At 54.6% G+C, this 17,506-nt stretch overlaps 7 protein-coding genes across 7 annotated transcripts; 6 read left to right on the top strand and 1 right to left on the bottom strand.

Moving 5' to 3' along the window:
* The first annotated feature begins 1,103 nt into the window (after window positions 1-1,103).
* Window positions 1,104-2,908, top strand: PHACADRAFT_248113 (uncharacterized protein). The gene is made up of 9 exons (XM_007390827.1): window positions 1,104-1,288; window positions 1,350-1,380; window positions 1,436-1,471; window positions 1,527-1,597; window positions 1,650-1,719; window positions 1,777-1,877; window positions 2,128-2,296; window positions 2,420-2,498; window positions 2,617-2,908. Exons 1-9 carry the CDS (start codon window positions 1,284-1,286, stop codon window positions 2,628-2,630), a joined length of 576 nt encoding a protein of 191 aa, XP_007390889.1. The 5' UTR covers window positions 1,104-1,283; the 3' UTR covers window positions 2,631-2,908.
* Window positions 2,909-4,950: 2,042 nt separating this feature from the next.
* Window positions 4,951-5,948, top strand: PHACADRAFT_248112 (uncharacterized protein). Its single transcript, XM_007390826.1, has one exon. The coding sequence runs from the start codon at window positions 5,328-5,330 to the stop codon at window positions 5,928-5,930; it is 603 nt and encodes a 200-aa protein (XP_007390888.1). The 5' UTR covers window positions 4,951-5,327; the 3' UTR covers window positions 5,931-5,948.
* A 1-nt stretch (window position 5,949) lies between these two features.
* Window positions 5,950-7,884, top strand: PHACADRAFT_248110 (uncharacterized protein). Its single transcript, XM_007390825.1, has one exon. The coding sequence runs from the start codon at window positions 7,048-7,050 to the stop codon at window positions 7,306-7,308; it is 261 nt and encodes an 86-aa protein (XP_007390887.1). The 5' UTR covers window positions 5,950-7,047; the 3' UTR covers window positions 7,309-7,884.
* Window positions 7,885-8,237: 353 nt separating this feature from the next.
* Window positions 8,238-9,442, bottom strand: PHACADRAFT_204644 (uncharacterized protein). The gene is made up of 3 exons (XM_007390824.1): window positions 9,281-9,442; window positions 9,080-9,229; window positions 8,238-9,029 (listed from the first exon to the last, which is right to left on the bottom strand). The coding sequence occupies exons 1-3, from the start codon at window positions 9,395-9,397 to the stop codon at window positions 8,742-8,744; spliced, it is 555 nt and encodes a 184-aa protein (XP_007390886.1). The 5' UTR covers window positions 9,398-9,442; the 3' UTR covers window positions 8,238-8,741.
* A 72-nt stretch (window positions 9,443-9,514) lies between these two features.
* PHACADRAFT_204643 (uncharacterized protein) lies at window positions 9,515-10,739 on the top strand. Its single transcript, XM_007390823.1, has 5 exons — window positions 9,515-9,665; window positions 9,717-9,827; window positions 9,880-10,365; window positions 10,415-10,498; window positions 10,555-10,739. Exons 1-5 carry the CDS (start codon window positions 9,591-9,593, stop codon window positions 10,579-10,581), a joined length of 783 nt encoding a protein of 260 aa, XP_007390885.1. The 5' UTR covers window positions 9,515-9,590; the 3' UTR covers window positions 10,582-10,739.
* Window positions 10,740-11,007: 268 nt separating this feature from the next.
* On the top strand, window positions 11,008-14,474 carry PHACADRAFT_248107 (uncharacterized protein). The gene is made up of 14 exons (XM_007390822.1): window positions 11,008-11,035; window positions 11,094-11,233; window positions 11,287-11,308; window positions 11,365-11,766; window positions 11,822-11,933; window positions 11,985-12,132; window positions 12,184-12,462; window positions 12,512-13,010; window positions 13,063-13,522; window positions 13,575-13,861; window positions 13,917-13,978; window positions 14,032-14,156; window positions 14,208-14,330; window positions 14,397-14,474. Exons 2-14 carry the CDS (start codon window positions 11,127-11,129, stop codon window positions 14,423-14,425), a joined length of 2,655 nt encoding a protein of 884 aa, XP_007390884.1. The 5' UTR covers window positions 11,008-11,035; window positions 11,094-11,126; the 3' UTR covers window positions 14,426-14,474.
* Window positions 14,475-15,155: 681 nt separating this feature from the next.
* PHACADRAFT_204641 (uncharacterized protein) lies at window positions 15,156-17,108 on the top strand (the record flags this gene model as incomplete). The annotated part of the gene is made up of 8 exons (XM_007390821.1): window positions 15,156-15,382; window positions 15,438-15,452; window positions 15,514-15,585; window positions 15,638-15,802; window positions 15,857-16,175; window positions 16,236-16,495; window positions 16,554-16,844; window positions 16,898-17,108. The coding sequence occupies 8 exons, from the start codon at window positions 15,156-15,158 to the stop codon at window positions 17,106-17,108; spliced, it is 1,560 nt and encodes a 519-aa protein (XP_007390883.1).
* Window positions 17,109-17,506: the final 398 nt, after the last annotated feature.

Genomic DNA, 17,506 nt, shown 5'->3' with positions numbered 1-17,506 from the left:
GTAGAACTTGTCAGCAGGTATCCTTCGAGCCGATATTAACGTGCGAAAACTCATCCAGGACACTGGGAGACATTTTTGTAAATGCCAAGCTATCCTTCGAGATATTGGTATGGCTTTCATCCATTTGGCGCAACGATAGGAACTGAGGTCTTTCTTGCAAACAGCCTGCGCGTCACAGGGACACCTCGTCCGCCCGGGCTTTCCGTCGTGTGCGTCTCGTGCCTACACTCCGAACCTAATGGCACGACACTGCTGATATTGGGCGCCGACCGTATCCTTCCAGCTAGGGTCTACTGCGTCGTGTCTATACACGAGTCTCGATCCTCGCTATGCTGAACCGTAAAAATGGGCCGAAACTCTCCCTCGCAAAATCCTCGTGACGATCCCTGCTGATTATCGATATGGTGAGTGTCTTCGAGACTTTCTCAGCGACCCCGAAGGTATGCGAACATTGGCCAGGCTCTCCTTACTTTCTGATGCCTCCGCCGGCCCTTCGGGATCCAGCCGCGTTCCGTACCCTCCACGGCCAACCGTTGCTCCCTTCTTGCTTTCGCAAAGGCCTACGGATGCCCGGGCTCGGATCGCGCACTTCTTCATACAATTACTCGATTCTGGCAGAGTTTTCTGTCTGAAGTCCTGACATACGTTCGCGGCATGGCTTACGTTTCACTGCCACATTGCAGGCCAAGAGTCGAAACGGCGACTTGTAGTAATCGCAGCGTAGGATCTAGGGAGGCACTGGCAGTCCGCGGGCACACGGCGGCGGTAGAGGTGAAGAAGAGATGAGTGGCTCAGCTTGCAGCATATTCTGACCTATTCAATCGCAACTAGATCTGAGGAGGTTTGAAGCGATCAAATTACGTGGAAGATTTTTTCAGCTAGCCGTGTTCGCAATATGTGAGGATGAATACCTGAACTCTGGCCATTTACCGATGGTAACTCGATGCAGGAGATGGCGGTCACGGTGACGCGCGGCGGTATCCCGGAGGCCCGGCGGGTGCTCGGGAGCGGGATCACCGACGTCACGATATCTCCATCAAACTGTCACACGTTCGTCACAGTGTGTCGCACATCCCAGGCTGCTCTCCAGGGGCTGTTCTCCAGCGACGCCCTCACCGACCGCCAGCACGTCGACGGTTTGCCCCTCGCCAGCCAGTTGTAACCTATTGTCTGTAGGATTGTACACTTTCTCTATCGAGCTTTCGTCTCCACATTCCCTTGTGTCTCGAGTTTGCTAGCGTCTCGCGTCCTTATTGCACGATCGTTTCAAGCAATCCCTTACGATGTGGTAAGCTTGCCATGATAGAAGCCTCATTTATCATACAGTCTAATGTTCGACCGTTGCGTAGGTGCGATAACTGTCTTCTGCTTTTCCCCCTGGTGTGTATAGCGTGCTGTGTCATTTGGTGGCGAAGAGCTGATTTCGGAAACGCAGCGCGTCGGCGCCATGATCTGGGCCTTTTTGATCGCGGTAAATGCCTCTCTCACCACGCAGGCTATGCATTCGTTACTATATCTTTGGATAGGCATACAGCATTGCCGGTGGTGTAGTCCTGTTCATGTTGGGCCCGTATCTGTTCTTCGTCTTCCCCGAGTGGTAAGTATTCAAATTGTTGCTGAATCCGACTTTGAATCTGAATTTTACACAGGGATATTTACGGTGGCATCTCCATGGTAGTGGGTGCTGTCGCTGTCATCTCCCTAATCGCTCTCGCCAACGTGAGTAAAACTCGTCGCAGTGCAGCCGTTCCGGTCCACTGACCGTCGGACCTACAGAGGTCCTACGTCTGGACGCGCATCGCCAAGATCTCGTGGCCATTCGTGATCATTATAAGCGCCATTCGGGCTGTCATTATGGTTGTCGAGCTGCAGCGTGGGTGCGTATTTTTTCCCTGTCGCTCCGTCTTACTGTCGTTTTCGTCCCTCAAATTCCCTCTTCGGCCTCGAGATCCCTCCGCATGATATGGTCTTACGACCTTGCACTACTATCAATCACGTAACACTCGTTTTTGTGCTTCTTTACTATATCCCGTGACCAAAGCAGCGTGGGATATTCCTTCGCATGCTCAAGCTCCAGCCGTACAGCCTCGATCGTATATGAAACTAACCGCTGGTATTTTTCGACAGGAGTACCAACATTGAGTGGGAGTGCGCCAATGGGGGTCAGCTCTGGACCGCTTCCGCTGAAGCGGGCTACGGAGGCTCTACCGCGTTCCCCAGTAGCTTCTGCACTGCCGGTTTTGCCAACATTGATGCGGCGTTCATCGTAGGTCTCCTCGTCGATCTAGTGTTCCAGGTGCGTCTCTCCATTATGCTTGGCATGGACACGCCGCCCCGCCGGAAGCATCCTGCCCCCCCAATGCAGCATCCACGTGCAACGATGGATAGCTAATATGTTGCACCGCTCCTGCCTTAACAGATCTACATGTTCTTTTTGGTCTGGCGATACCAGAAGAGGCTTGAACATTACCAGAACATGAAGGGTCCTTTCGGTGGAGGTACGTTCAACCTGTCCCCGTAATGCGCTGCGTCGCATCCGGTATCCCGAGCCGGCGCTCCGCTGATGCTCCCCTGTTACGGATTCACAAGGATGCACTAATAACGGTTTGCACGCAGGGTACTATGCCTAGAGCTTAGGAAGCATCCTCCGCACACGACCGCTCCATCCACGCGTTCTCTCTCGGACCCCGCGCATCTTTTCCTTCTGCCTCGGCTCACGTTTATTTCGCCTGCATCTGGCTTTCATAAAGGCCTGCACGAACTGTTACGAACTCTCACGACTTTCATGACCGTCGCGACTCTAATCCGCTTCATCTTAGTAGTGCACGCGATTCACTTATCGCTATCCTGTAACGACCTTTCATGACTTGGTGCTCCAATCTGAACATGATTGTGCCCTTTGTTTCACTCGGAGTGTTTGCGCGCCGCAGGAAATTTGCTTCACGGCGTTATACGTACATTGTTCTCTCCTCGGCTAAGCGAGAGCGCCACATGACGCGCAGTTACGAGAAGTGACCCTTAGGGTAAGCCAGCAGCACTGACGTCGGACATCGGACGGGGAAGACACAAAGAACTGAATTCACGTTCGCCGAGGTTGTTCTTTGCGCCACCGAAGGAGCGTAGAGCGGGCAGGGCCCTTCTATCTCACGCTTCCGCAGGGCAGGGCTGATCGGAGCAGGGTTGAAATGAGAGCGAAGGAGCAAAAAGGATAATTAATGACAGGAGTGAAGAGGTGAAAGGAAATAATATGAAAGTGTCAACAAAGACCGCAGGTCGGGCAGAGGGCGAAATGAAAACAACGTTGCGCGCGGAGTGGCATGGACCGTGTTCCTTGGAGAGCATGCGGCTCTACAGACCGAGTTGGGGAGCAGCAGGAGCAGTCGCCAAAGGCGCAGAGGGAGGCCGATCCAGGCTCAGAAAGGACTGGCACTACATTCCTGGCAGATGACCCGCAATCACTGGGCTGGTTGGCCCAGGATGGTATAGGGCAGAGCGGTCTGACGCCGTCAGGGCTGCGAACGACCCAGAACCCAGCGCTGGTACCGGAACTGCATTTGGACATGGCTAATCCCCTGCGCGCGAAAGACTGGGATCTGCTGTGCAGGGAGCGTCCTCTCGGGACTGACAGCCGGGCGTGCGAGCATATGTTCTATGATGGCGATTGCAGATAAGCTTGTGGGTAATACCTGATCATCGATGGGAGTACGTACGAGCTGGGGGGGGCAGAATACGTTTTAGCAGCCGTTCATCGACGCTTTGCGGGTGGAGGCTTAGTATTTGCGCGGGCAGTTGATGACTTTCCACGGCTCCGGGCTTTGTCAAGGGACGGGGGATCGCTTAGAGGACCGTCCGGAGGCTGTGGACCTGTGATAGGGAACCGCGTCGGCACGGAGGCCATTTCTGTACGGAAAGAATGGTTAGGCTTTCATTTCGCTGGGGCAATGTGCAGCATATCCGGGAGAAGTGGACTGGAGAAAATCCATGAGAACGGTGCAGATCCACCCGTATCGTGGAGGGCATCTAGGGCTGCTGGCGGTGGAGACTGTTGAACAAAGCGCAGTGGTTAATGTCGGCAAAACTGAGAGAGGGAGGGGGCATGCTCGGGTTTGGCGACGAAGGAGGGGAGGGTACCTGGAAGGCTGCAAGCTACCTGACGGACGGCGGTCATCATGTCGGTGTCTGGCGAGCGCTGTGCACCCGGGGGTCACAGGACACAGCGGTGAGAACGGAGGACGCCAGCTAGGCGCCGAGAAGCTATGCCGCCAGAGCGGGCGAGTGCCAAACCTTCTCTGCTGCCAACCGCTCGGGGCTGGTAAAGATGGAACAACTCCTCCGCTGCAAGCGCAGAGAAACTACGTAGCGCCCGTCGGATGTTTCTGGCGAGCGATAGCTTCGCGGAAGCAGTTTTCGAGTGTGACGAGCGCGGAGGGAGAGGACCCAGGGATCTGATGGATATTTGCCGGGGAGCTCGAGTCGCTTCGCTGGGACTCGAATGAGACTCCCAGACGCCGTGGCACTGGCAGAACGGGTTCGGAGCGTACACGAGGCACTCGGGACAGGGCCCAAACCTGGGACATACGGTCGCATATCAGCGCAGAAACCGCTCAAACGGACGTGGGAGGATACGGCATTAGGCAAACGATTAGTCCTCCGTCAGAGTTTGTTGATGCGGCCCAATTTCCCTTTCTCTAGACGCGTAATCTTACCGCAGCTGACAAGTATATAGTCCCGGAATTGTCCTAGCCAATCCCCCATCCCCCCTTCTCCTCCAGCCGTCCGCTTCCGCCCTTGTCCCCGGGCGAACATTTATTGTTCCATTGTGTTGCGCATCGTCGGAGACAACGCTCGTCTCGCTTGCGTACCATTTGTACGTTCCGCCCTCCCTAACAACGTTTTTCGGCTTGCTGACAATTTGCCTTGTCTCCATCTGCCTTAAATCCAACCAGGCATCCCGCCCTCACCATCGCTCCACGACCCACGACGCGTGAATATCTGTGATATCCGCCTCCCCACGCTTTAACGATTCTGTCCCCTGCAACCCTCACTTTTGCTACAATGGAGACCGCGCACATGCCCGAGCACATCCTCGACCACGCCAAGGCTCCGTCTTTCATGGACGCCCCAGCAGCCAACTACTTCGAGACCTTGTCAGGCATGGACACTTACCTGCAGTACCCGCATTCGCCCTTTGGTGTCTCTGACATGAGCCGTGAGTCGATGATCTGCACTGCATCATCAGCTGTGGATCTGACGATGACACAACCTACTCAGTGCCGCAGACGGGATCTCCCCGTCTTGGATACAACGCGCTCAACCTCACGAACGGCATGAGCGAGTACACCTATGGCCCAGGCCCTGCTTCCTTCGGTACCTCGCCCTCGCCAGGTCGTCCGTACACCCCGACGGGTTCCATCTACCCTGGCGCTCTGTCGAACCTGAGTGCAGGAGAACTTAGTTCAGACAGTGTCTCGTCCAACCGCAGCCGCCGTGGCTCCGGTGCCGTCTCCCCACCTCCCGTACCGGCTGGTTCCCTCGCCGCCGTCCCGCGCTCCCACCGCTTCAACCCACTTGCCGGCGTTCCCACGCGCAGCTCGGCTCGCCAGGCGAAGAAGCGGGGTTCCAAGGGCTCCGACGACTTCGATAGCGACAATGATGACGATTTCAACCCGACGTCGTCGGCCATGTCCAACGACATGCGCCGCGAGGAGATCCGTCGCCAGCGCATCGAGTCTGAGCAGCGTCGCCGTGACGAGCTCCGTGATGGCTACCGCAGGCTCAAGGACGCCCTCCCGGTGTCGAACCAGAAGTCAAGCAAGGTTTCCCTGCTCGATCGCGCCACCACGCACATCCGGTACCTCGAGATGACCCAGCAGCAACTGCAGACCAGGTTGCAACAAGCAGAGTCTGAGACCGCTCGCCTGCGGCAGTAAGTAATTGATGATCCTCGCACGATTTCACCAGCTAAAGATGCTTCTTAGTGTAAACGAGGCTCTGATGCTCGGCACTGTTGGCACTGCTGAGCAGCGCCATGCAGCCGCCGCCGCCGCCTCCGCCGCTCAACAAGCTGCTCCAGCCCCCTCATACTGATCGCTATCTTTGTGGGTCGGTTTTGGAAAAGCTCCCCGAGCATCTCAAAATCATGGACGCTTCACGCATTGGATTGATGACTATTCATGATGGTTTCCCTGCCGGCGCAGGTGGTGCATTTTCAATGGACAATATTATCCCGCAATATCCACTATTCCCCACCCATCCAATATCTCAGCATTTTTATTGTCATATTACACGCATTGGCCGCTTTCACCTCACCATGTTCTGCTATCTCGCTTTCTTCATGCCTTCCTCTTCTTTGAGGCGGCGCTCACAAGACCACTAGCCTTATGCATCGCGTCAGCGACGCACCGACATTCGTCACGTCCACGGTCTCCAATCAGCTCGCGGCCGAGCCGCGCAAGTCGAGGACCATGGCGACGAGTAGCTATGAAGATGACTACCGACATCGAGGACTGAGCCGGACTGTGGATGGACACCGACGCAAGACCACGAGGACATGCTTGAGGCGCAACATTTGCGCCTCGCTGCCTCGCGCGCACTTTCTTGCACTCACGTCAATATCGGCGTGATGTGTCCATTTCCGGTCAACGTCTCTTCCCCGACCTCCGTCTCGTCATCCAGCGCCCTGCAGCTGACGGCGAACGACCACTTAGATGTGGTTTCGTGCCTCGCTGCCCCCAGGACGCTCGCCGATACACAGGCGACATACTCTCTTCCGCCGGCCCTCGAAGCCTCTTGCCCGCCTTTGCGACGCCACTTTTGACGAAATCACGCACCCGACACCTCGGATGAAGGCTTCTTCGTGGATCCCCCTCCGTGAGCACCGCCTCGGTGCCTCATGTCTGCCACACGCGCCGCCGCGGCCTTCGGCGCCCGATCGCCGCCACAGGTCGCCTCCGCTATTCGTCTGGCATGACACGCGCACATCATTTCGATGAGTCCCGCAAGGCCCCCAGTCTCTTTCAAGCCTTGCGATGCTCGACCAGGCTAGCCATGTATAGCAAGCTCCCCCAGCCAGGGAAGACCGGCTTCGTCTCTGTTCGCCGACTCTCCACTTTCGACCCCGACTCGCCCTGCTGCCCTGTCTGCCCTCCTGACGACCCACCGGTGCCTCCTTCGCCACCACGCCCCGTCCTCGCTCTCGGCTCTCGTCTCGTGCCTCCATCCTCCGTGGCCCTGGCTGTGCGCGTGCTAGTTCACGCCTGCCGGTGCGTCTGCCGAGGTTCTGGAGTGCGAGTACCGGTCGAGTCCTGAGTGTGACGGTGTGCGTCGGCGGCGCAAGTCGTAGGCTATGGTGAGTGCCAGCCGGACTCGGACCTGCTTGCGGGTCCCTGTCTACTGCGCGCGGTACGTCTTCGAGGCGTAGACTGTGGCCGGCTAACTGAGTCTGCGGCTATCGATCGTGAGTCGAGTACCACGGCGCGACCCTGCAGTAGACGATGCCCTGGACCGTCATCATTTCCCTGCCCCTCCGCCCCCGACGCTGCTATCCCCTCGGTCGACTCGTCACATATTGTAACTCGCATACATCCACGCTCTGTAGCACATAGCACTATTGTTCCACTATTCTCATGACGCATGACATGCATCTAGTCTCACGGCTCGCTCTGGAGCTGCCCGCACATACTCACTATAACTACTACTACCTCGTGTCTAGACGTCTGGATTGTCCTTTCCTGTGGCCTTCGCCAGTAGACTGCATAGATAGGTGATTCGTGATGTTCTTCGGTAGTTGTTGACGACCCCCGCAATGACACATAGTATGTACTGGAATTGTCGACTTGTGATGACGTGGATTGTGTTTTGAGTGAGTACGCTTTGGAATCAACTTTGCGTGCGTAAATCCATCGACCCTCCCGAGGCCTGAGTTGCGAGAAACAGCACCTCAGGACGCACTGAGCTTACGATATCGATAATATCGAATATAAGCATGTGTTGGCGCAATGCAATTTGAGGAGTAGTCAACTTCCACCGACATGGAGCTCGATATTTTAGAACGCGCTGATCTGAAGACGACTTCAGCACTTCGACTTATACCGTCATCTCTTCACTCTCCATAATTTTCTTTAATCTTGCCAAGTATCTAACATGAGCGACATCGCAGCTGTCCAACGTCAGCTGAAGATCAAGACCGGTGTAGCCAAGAGGTGCATATCCCACGCGATGTGGCTCGGCCACGCCCTGATAGGATTGGATCTTGCATGCATATAGGCTGTTTAAAGAGCATAGATCGTACATCCTTGAAGAAGAGCAGCAGAAGATCAAGTTGGACAAGTTCATTGCCAACAATACGGAGGACTGGTATATCAAGAACGCAGTATGTACTTTGTCTCACCGCATCATGTTCCCCCTCCCCGTTAACCATCACCCCAGAGACGGATGCTCGAAGAATCGCACAAGATGGTCGATGACGCAGCGACAAGACTTGGCAATGCTGTACAGGACCTGAGGCAGCTGCTTGTACGTCTCGCCGTCCTTCTTGGGCGCGGAGGTTCTGACGCGCTCCATGTAGGTTGCAGCGGAGAAGGATCCATCTTTGGCCGAGAAGGAGGAAGTCTTGAAGGCGAAGGAGGTGCTGGGGGAAGTCAGCGTATGATGAATCTGGCTCACGAGTACGGGTACCTTCATCTTCCGAAAGACGACTCGGCCGCTTTGAAGCTTCAAGTATGCTAGACTCTCCACCATAATCAATCCGCCGGAGGACTGCTCTCGATTGAACCTGCACCCTCGCGTTCCCTGTCCCTCGTCTGCTTCAGCCGCATTAACGCGTCCAGAATCCCTGCCCATGCGTCACGCTCCACTCGTTCTTCTTGCAGCCCGCGACCGCCTTCCTCAACTGATGCTCCCGTCGCTGTTGGTAAGCCTACACCAAGGGACGGCGGCACGAAACCCGGAGATGGCGCGTTAATTGCTGAGGGAGCTATACGGGACTGTCTGATGTGTGCCAGCGCCGACCGAATGTTTATGTGGATGCCCTATACCGCTTGATGAGGACGATATGTGTGATGAGAGGAGGAGTACGTACATCCAGCCGGTCGAAGTACTCGCTCACTTCCAGGACGAACTGTTCTGAACGCTCTCCTCCTTGCGGTAAGCCATCTTCAGGACCGTCGGTTTGTGGCAACGTGAGAAGAGATATTGAAGAAGCAGCTAGCTGTAATAGTCGACTAATATCCTAAGTCAATCTTGAGCACTATTGCGCCGGGTCTGTTCGTGGAATGATTACCTTTTCGACCTCTCCAAGGGCATATATTTGTCTCGCTGTGCGGCTTGAAGTCCAGATGGGGTCTACGTTAGGCTCCGTGATATTCTGCGCAGTATTATTCGTCGTCTGGCCGGACATGATAGAGAAATGAAGCCAGCCGTAACGTGGTTGGATGCAAGCACCGTGTAGCGTGACGCGTTACAAACGCTTCGACGCGCCCTGATGCGCCCTCATCACGGCTTCTCGAGCTCAAGCCATCCTTTCCACCGTCCCACTCTACAGGCCAGCGCCTCCAGCGTTCCATTACAAGAAAAGATATCTTACGCGTTACATGAGACCCGAGGAAATTATGGCATCCCCGGCTGCTCAGGAGGAACAGCTGCTCGAGTTACTGTTACAGCTTAAAGTACGTGCTCTTCAACTCATTTCCTACAACCTACCATCTCAACCTACTCAGAAAACGACACCAGACCAGGCTCGAGCTATATTGAATGCTCAACCGCAGATTGCTTATGCTCTTATGGCACTCATGGTTAACCTCAATGCCATTAACATGGAGGTGACCCAGGTGCGTGCTATTTCGTGTCATCGTGAAATCCTGTCGACTCATGACACGACAGAAAACTCTTGCTGCTTTTGGTGCGGGGAGTGCTCCAGCGGCCACTCCAGGACCAGTCTCAGTGCCTACACCAGGCCCAGCTTATGCACCTTCTGTCCCGCCACCAGCACCTCACATACCTGTCCAACCTATACCCGCCATTCCTCCATATTTGAACAACCAACACAACTCAGGAGGAAATACCCCGCCATATGCACGTGGAGGTACTCCCACGTACCCGCAAAGCAATATCCCGCTGGCATATCCGTCGCGCGGAGGAACACCGAACTACCCGCCGCCAGGCCCAAGTTACCCTGTACACCAGCAACAGCACCCTGGCCCAGGCTATCCGCCTCAGAACATGCCGCCGCACATGCGTGCACCGTATGGAGGTCCCCCGCCCCCCCAAATCGGTGGTTACGGCGGACCTCCACCTCACAATGCGCCGCCTCCGCAAGCGGCTTCTGCGCTTCCTGAGGCACTTCAGAATATTCCTGAGGACCAGAAGGTAAATTTATGACAGTTAGAGATGTGTTATCGTCTAATCAGACCTGTAGGCTCTCATTATGCGCGTTATTCAGATGACGCCAGACCAAATCGCACAGCTGCCGCCTCACGAACAAACAACAATGATACAATTGGTGCGTACTTTGTCGTACACCTTTGACGAGATATTGAAATTTTTGTGCGCGTGTAGAGGCAGACATTGGGTCTACCCGCGTAGCCGGCGAGTACCTACGGCTTTGGCTATTTGTCTGTTGTTTGAAAGCCTTACACCCTGCAGTACTGGACTCTGCTTTATTTCACCTATTATATTACTGTCTCTCCGCGAACGGATCACCTGTAAAACGGCCTGATACGCGTAAAATGTATGAATGTCGCGATCGTTTGCGAGCGGCCGTAACCGCCCATGCCACGTGGTCGTACTGCAGCTGCGACCACTTACCACTAAGTTAGCCTACTGACTACTGAGTCTCTTCCTTCTTCCCCGACGCTTTCCTCTGAGCCTATCCAAAATGGCGTCAGCAGACCCACTATGCTATACGGTCATTACGGAGGACAGCACCGAGTCCCCCACGACCCAGGAACTGCGATCGGCGCTGCAAAAGGGCTCGGACGAAGTCAAGCTTGACACGTTGCGAAAGATTATAATCTCAACTATCAATGGGAATCCCCAGGTGCGCAGGAAAGCAGGCTGGAGCATTTAAGAATGACTCAATGTGAATTTGCTTGCAGCCTCAACTGCTCATGCCAATCATCCAATATATCATGCCCTCGAAGAACAAGCAGCTGAAGAAGCTGTTACACTTCTACTGGGAGGTCTGCCCGAAATATGACGATAATGGCAAGCTGAAGCAAGAGATGATTCTCGTAGTGTGAGTCGTGTGTCTTATGGTACTCGTAGACTGTGTTGACGTGAAGTGTATAGTAACGCCATCCGTAACGACCTCGTAAGTACCGAAAGCGAAGAGGTAATCAGCCCGTGTCTGATGCTGTCTTCTCACAGCAACATGCCAACGAATACATCCGCGGAGCAACCCTCCGGTTCCTCCAGAAGCTTGCTAAGGACGTCGAGATTCTCGAACCCCTCGTCCCTCTCTGTCGCTCTTGTCTCGAACACCGTCACTCCTACGTGCGCAAGAACGCCGTCTTTGCTATATACTCCATCTACCGCGAATTCGAGCACCTCATTCCCGATGCGCCAGAGCTCATCCAGACGTTCCTCGCCGCCGAGTCCGACGCGACGTGCAAGCGAAATGCGTTCGTATTCCTCGCGAACTACGCCATGCCAAAAGCCGTGGATTACATTTTGCAGGTCTTCGACCAGATTTCGGGCATGGATGAGATGCTGCAGATGAGCATCATTGAGGTCATTCGCTTGGACTGCAAGACAGACACCTCGCATAGAGTACGTGGACATGTTCAACGTACATGCGCGAGAGCTAATCGATGTCGTTGTCTAGGCTCGCTACATTCTTCTCATCTCCGAGCTGTTGAACGCGTCTTCGCATGCTGTCAAGTATGAAGCTGCTACAACTCTTACCAGCCTGACGCAGAACCCTGCTGCTGTGAAGGGTAAGTATCTGCCTGAACCTGTCAAACCTGCTTCCCTGACAGTTCCCATAGCTGCTGCGTCGTGCTATATCAACCTGGTTACGAGGGAATCTGACAACAACGCGAAACTGATTGTCCTTGACCGTCTGGACACCCTCCGCGCGCGCCATGGGCACGTCCTTGATAGCCTGATAATGGATATCCTTCAAATTCTGTCCAGGTGTGTCTAAAATGCACACATATGCGTTGTTCAAAACTCACAGCAGCAAAGTACCGATCTGGAAGTCCGTCGGAAGGCCATTGGCATTGTCCTGAATCTGATTTCGAGCCGAAATGTCGAGGAAGTCGTGCTCTTCCTCAAGAAGCAACTTCAACGGACACAGGAGCAGGAGTTTGAGAAGGCTCCCGAGTACAGGCAACTACTCATTCAGTCGATTCACGTATGCGCCGTGAGGTTCTCCGAAGTCGCTGCGACTGTGGTGCACGCTCTCATGGACTTCCTCGGCGACAACAACAATCCCTCTGCTCTGGATGTCGTCGCTTTCGTTCGGTAATTCGCCCCCTCTCCAACGTCCTCTTTCGCCTAACACTATTTCTAGCGAGGTCGTCGAGAAGTTCCCTCAGCTCCGGTCGACTATCTGCGAGAAACTCATCCAGGCCCTGAGTGAGATCAAACCGGGCAAAGTTTATCGTGGCGTGCTCTGGATCCTCGGCGAATATGCCGAGTCAAGCATCCAGATCCAGCAGACATTTCAGGAGCTGCGCAAGGTTCTTGGCGAGATCCCCATCCTAGCTTCGGAGCAGAAGTTACTTGATGAAGCGGGCGCCGAAGACGAAGAGAAAAGTGAGGTGAAGACGGAGAGCACGAAGCCTAAAGTGCTCGCGGACGGGACGTACGCGACAGAGACAGCATTCACGAGCGCGTCGAGCGTACGGCTTGAGGCGGTCAAGGCTGCTGCAAAGCCACCGCTGCGCACGCTTATCCTCGGCGGAGACTTTTTCACGGGCTCGGTACTTTCCTCTGCGCTCACGAAGCTCGTTCTCAGGCATACCGAGCTCGGCGACGATAAGAAGGCCACGAATACTCTCCGGGCAGAGGTACGTTCTTCATCTGGCGAGAACGAATATTGTAATGACAGAGAGCTGTCAGGCAATGCTCATCATGGCTTCGGTCATTCGCGTTGGCCAATCCAAGTTCGTGACCGTTCCTATCGATGAAGACTCGAGCGAACGGATCATGAACTGCATCGGAACGCTGAGCGAGCTGCAAGAAAAGCCAGTCGTGCACGAGCTGTTCTTGAAGGACACGAAGACGGCGTACTCAAAGATGCTAAGCGCCCAGGAGAAGAAGGCGGCGGAGAAGAAGGAGCAGGAGAGCGCCAAGCCTGCGGCGATCCAGGTGGACGACCTGCTAACGTTCCGCCAGTTCTCGAAGAAGGTGGCAGATGATATCATCGACGACCGCGAGGACCTTGTCCGTGCGACCGGCACCGGAGATGCGAATGAGGACTTCATTTCGAACCTGAGCCGCATCTCTCAGCTCACTGGTTTCTCTGATTCTATCTACGCTGAGGCGTACGTCAAGGTTCACGGCTTTGATATTCTTCTTGGTAAGTTTCTTGCGCACTATTGCTGTCGATGACTGACCAGTGCTCTTCCCAGACGTCCTGCTGGTCAATCAGACAGCTGATACGCTGCAGAACCTTTGCCTTGATTTTGCTACGCTGGGCGACCTGAAGCTCGTCGAGCGGCCGTCGACGTACACTATCGCGCCCCACAGCTTCCAGAGCATTAAAGCGACCATCAAGGTCTCTTCGACCGAGACTGGTGTGATCTTCGGCAGCATACTATGGGAGGGCCCTGGCATGTCCGAGCAGTGTGTTATCCTGAACGATATTCATATCGATATCATGGATTATATTAAGCCAGCTTACTGCACAGAGGCTCAGGTGCGTCAGAGCCACCGCTGGTCCTTGACTAAGGCTAATTGGTACTTCTTGACAGTTCCGTAGCATGTGGACCGAATTCGAGTGGGAGAACCGTGTGAACGTCTCGACGGCCATGTCGTGCGCACCTTATTTCCGCCGTCGTGGACGTGCTTGCTGATTACTGGTGACAGCGACCCACGTGACTACTTGAAGCATGTCATGAAGGCAACGAACATGTCATGCCTCACCCCCGAAGGCGCGATATCTGGCGAGTGTGACTTCTTGTCGGCAAATATGTACGCCCGCAGTCTGTTTGGTGAGTTCATGCGACATGTACCCTGTAAGGCCCGGTCTGACTGCTGCCCAGGTGAGGATGCACTAGCCAACTTGAGCGTGGAGCAGACGGAGCAAGGCACAATCACTGGCCATGTGCGAATCCGTAGCAAAACGCAGGGCATCGCGCTGTCCCTTGGGGACCGGATAACAATGGGTATGTGCGGTCCATTGGCGCTCGCGTGATCTGCTGTACAGCAGCTGATGCTGTGTCCGCTTGCAGCACAAAAGGATAACAAGCCGCCTGTGTAGACGCCAATTTGACTACAATTATGTTTATTGCACCTTTTTTCTTCTCTTCACGTTTTGAGTAGGCTCGTCTCACACCGATTTCTTGCACGTCGCATCCCTGGCCTGGTGGGTGCAATTAAGATGCACATTGGGACGCACGTTGGTCCCCACGGAGCGCAAGCGACCGGACACGGCTGACGGGCCTACGTTCGAACGTCTTACCCGAGGAACGTTTATGCTGCAAGTGACGGCCCAAACTCGCACATGAGACACAGCGGCCATCTTAGACCATCCAGGCTGTCTCAGCCCACACGAAAAGGGCGAAAGAACCGTGCGGTCCGCCAGTAGTAATCGATCAGGCTGTGTCACCAACATGCACTATTCGCCAAAGGCGCGGACATTTTACAGCGGAAAAAAGTGAATATCATCTCGGAGCCAAGTGCTGTGGTCAGCTCGAACAGATTCCAGCAGGGAAATTGGTGCCCAAAGATACTGCGAAAGCGTGATGCGCTTGAGCGGCTGCAGCTGCGGCGCTGGTGGCGTTGATCCGCAGGTGAGCGGCGGTCGAGTTGCATCGAGTTGCGCGAGGAACTTCATGTGACGTCGAACCAACCGGTCTCCGACGCGTCAGGAATGGCTCGGCGGTGCATTCGGCTCGTGTAAATGTGATCTAGACCTGGTTCAATTTCTGCTATAAATTGAGCCCGATGGCTGCAGCATCGTTTGCTCACGCCGCCCACTCCTCTGCACCATGTCTAACAGCAACGAGGACAAGGAGAAGGGCATCGTCCACTATGTCGTTGCCGACCTTACTTCTCTCGACCTCTCTTCTCCCGATGACTCGATCATCGCTAGCCGCTTCTCGCGATATGGCACGCTTGGGCCTATCATGCAGAAGCTCTTCGCTAGTGGTGTTGAGGCGAGAGGTGTCGAAAGGATCCCCGAACGAGAGAGGGAGAGCAAGAAAGTATGGAACAAGTACGTGTTAATCATCGACAGCGAGTCCGCATTGTCGCTAAACCGTGCTGTTTAGCCTCTTGTTTTGGTGGTGAGTTCACATATCGCGTGGCTTGTGTCTTGGGTCATCGTTGTTGATATGAAGGCGATAGGTCAGCTAATTGTGCGTTGACGACCATTCCAGTCGGAGTCTTAGCCCAGGAGTTCTACACCCTCACTTTCCCGTATGTGCCCTCCGCCCGTGCTGCTTTTCTTCTTCTCCTAATCAGCGCCCAGGCATGCTGTTGCGGTTATCCTTTGCTTTGGTGCTCTTGGTGCTATTTTCACGTCGTTCATCGCCACACTTGGTCCCAAGACCGGCCTGCGGACAATGGTCATTACTCGGTATAGCTCAGGCTACGTCGGCGGTTCCATCTATTCCGTCTTGAATATCTTGACGCAGTAAGTGTCTATGGAGTCATGCTTATGGCGTGACGTACTGAAAACTTGTCCTAGACTTGGCTTCTCGGTCACGGCAGTAATTCTTGGCGGTCAGACATTGGCGTCAATTAACCCAGGAACACTTCCCCTTGTAGCCGGCGTCATCATTATCAGCATCTGCAGTGTGGTCCCCTGCTTTGTCGGTTATAACCTCGTGCACTTTTACGAGCGCTACGCTTGGGTGGTTATATTCATCGTCATGCTCTTCCTGTGGGGTCTTGGTGGGCACGCCGGCTTCGACATTAGTGCTCAGAAGGCAAACGAGGACACCGGCAGAAATCTGTCCGCGGATGTTTTAAGCTTTGGAGGAATTATCTTTGGAACTTTCACCGGTGTACGTCTACCATTCCGTGTTTTTATCGCCACAGGCTGAGTTTGGCATGACGCTCTCCAGTGGGCACCAGTTGCAGCCGATTTCAATTGCAGGCTGCCAGCCGATACATCCAGTGTCCGCGTTTTCACCCTCACGTTCTTAGGGGTGTTCATTCCGACCACATTCGTTGAGATCCTCGGTGCCGCCTTGATGACAATCACTGATCCGGCATACGTCGATGCGTTTGCAAACGGTAGCACTGGTGGCCTACTGAGCCAGGTACTCTCCCCATGGAAAGGCGGGGGCAAGTTTATTCTTGTCCTGCTCGCGATGTCAATTGTGTACGTGTTTCGTTTAAGCGACATCACCTTCATTGTACTGATAGGCATCTTTATGCAGTGCAAACAACATCCCGGGCACTTATTCCGCCGCCCTGTCGATGCAGGCCCTTGGCCGCCCTTTTACCGTCGTCCCACGTTTCTTCTGGGTGCTCCTTGCCTTCGTCGTCTACACTATCGCCGGCGTCGCCGGTCGTGAGCACTTCTCAGAGATCCTGTCCAACTTCTTGAGTATCCTCAGTTATTGGACGGCGTTCTTCGTGGTCATCGTTGCCGAAGAGCATTTCATTTTCCGTCGTCCCAATGGGCCGCTTGGAGGGTACAACCTCGACGATTGGGACAAACCGAGGCGGTAAGTGTCGCCTGCAACGCTCCGACGCCGCTCGTATGCTGACGGTATATTAGTCTTCCCCTTGGTGTAGCCGGTATTGTTGCGGGCTGTTGCGGTGTTGCTGGCGCCGTCGTCGGTATGACCGAAGTCTGGTACACCGGACCGATAGGCAAAGCCGCCGGCGGTTTGTTTGGTGCCGACCTCGGCTTCGAGCTCGCTGCTGGCTTCGCGGCCGTTTCATACGCACCATTACGCTGGCTCGAAATCAGGCTCGTGGGACGATAGTAGGGAGGGTTTTTCGGGATAACAAGAGACCGCTACGCGATTAATGTTCTCTCAGGAGCTGTTTTCGTAGCGGCTAATCTCGTGGTGGCCGTTCTCGAGGCTGGTGTCTTCGTGGCTCACTTGGTTGCAATTGCAGCTTTCTCACGGAAAGCCCTAGAATATTTATATTTGTTCATTTATACATCACGATGTCGTTGTTCATTTTCGTGGCCAACCCAGGGCAACCTTCTGGTCCTTGGGTGCAGGCAGCTGGCGCGATTCACACCGAAATGATTGGAGCATGAGTCGGCGGGGCAAGCAGAAGCAACAGCTAAGTACTACTGGACATGCGGTGGTGGGTGTATAAAGGGCAGGGTTGAGAATAGGACATGTAAGGGGGTAGCATATAGTAAGTAACC

Source organism: Phanerochaete carnosa (assembly GCF_000300595.1).
Source record: "Phanerochaete carnosa HHB-10118-sp unplaced genomic scaffold PHACAscaffold_1, whole genome shotgun sequence".
NCBI classification, from domain to species: domain Eukaryota; kingdom Fungi; phylum Basidiomycota; class Agaricomycetes; order Polyporales; family Phanerochaetaceae; genus Phanerochaete; species Phanerochaete carnosa.
Note: the sequence above shows the minus strand (reverse complement) of the source record. Positions and strands in the feature narration are given on the sequence as shown.

Coding starts and splice junctions, on each gene's coding strand:
- PHACADRAFT_248113 (XM_007390827.1), top strand. Junction 1,598..1,649: donor TTCTTCGTCTTCCCCGAGTG/GTAAGTATTCAA, acceptor AATTTTACACAG/GGATATTTACGGTGGCATCT. Junction 2,297..2,419: donor TCGTCGATCTAGTGTTCCAG/GTGCGTCTCTCC, acceptor CTGCCTTAACAG/ATCTACATGTTCTTTTTGGT.
- PHACADRAFT_248112 (XM_007390826.1), top strand. CDS start 5,328: ATGAGCGAGTACACCTATGGCCCAGGCCCTGCTTCCTTCGGTACCTCG.
- PHACADRAFT_248110 (XM_007390825.1), top strand. CDS start 7,048: ATGTATAGCAAGCTCCCCCAGCCAGGGAAGACCGGCTTCGTCTCTGTT.
- PHACADRAFT_204644 (XM_007390824.1), bottom strand. CDS start 9,397: ATGTCCGGCCAGACGACGAATAATACTGCGCAGAATATCACGGAGCCT. Junction 9,230..9,280: donor CCCTTGGAGAGGTCGAAAAG/GTAATCATTCCA, acceptor AGATTGACTTAG/GATATTAGTCGACTATTACA. Junction 9,030..9,079: donor AGTACTTCGACCGGCTGGAT/GTACGTACTCCT, acceptor CAAGCGGTATAG/GGCATCCACATAAACATTCG.
- PHACADRAFT_204643 (XM_007390823.1), top strand. CDS start 9,591: ATGAGACCCGAGGAAATTATGGCATCCCCGGCTGCTCAGGAGGAACAG. Junction 9,828..9,879: donor TTAACATGGAGGTGACCCAG/GTGCGTGCTATT, acceptor ATGACACGACAG/AAAACTCTTGCTGCTTTTGG. Junction 10,499..10,554: donor AAACAACAATGATACAATTG/GTGCGTACTTTG, acceptor GTGCGCGTGTAG/AGGCAGACATTGGGTCTACC.
- PHACADRAFT_248107 (XM_007390822.1), top strand. CDS start 11,127: ATGCCCTCGAAGAACAAGCAGCTGAAGAAGCTGTTACACTTCTACTGG. Junction 13,011..13,062: donor CGAATACTCTCCGGGCAGAG/GTACGTTCTTCA, acceptor GAGAGCTGTCAG/GCAATGCTCATCATGGCTTC. Junction 13,979..14,031: donor AACGTCTCGACGGCCATGTC/GTGCGCACCTTA, acceptor TACTGGTGACAG/CGACCCACGTGACTACTTGA.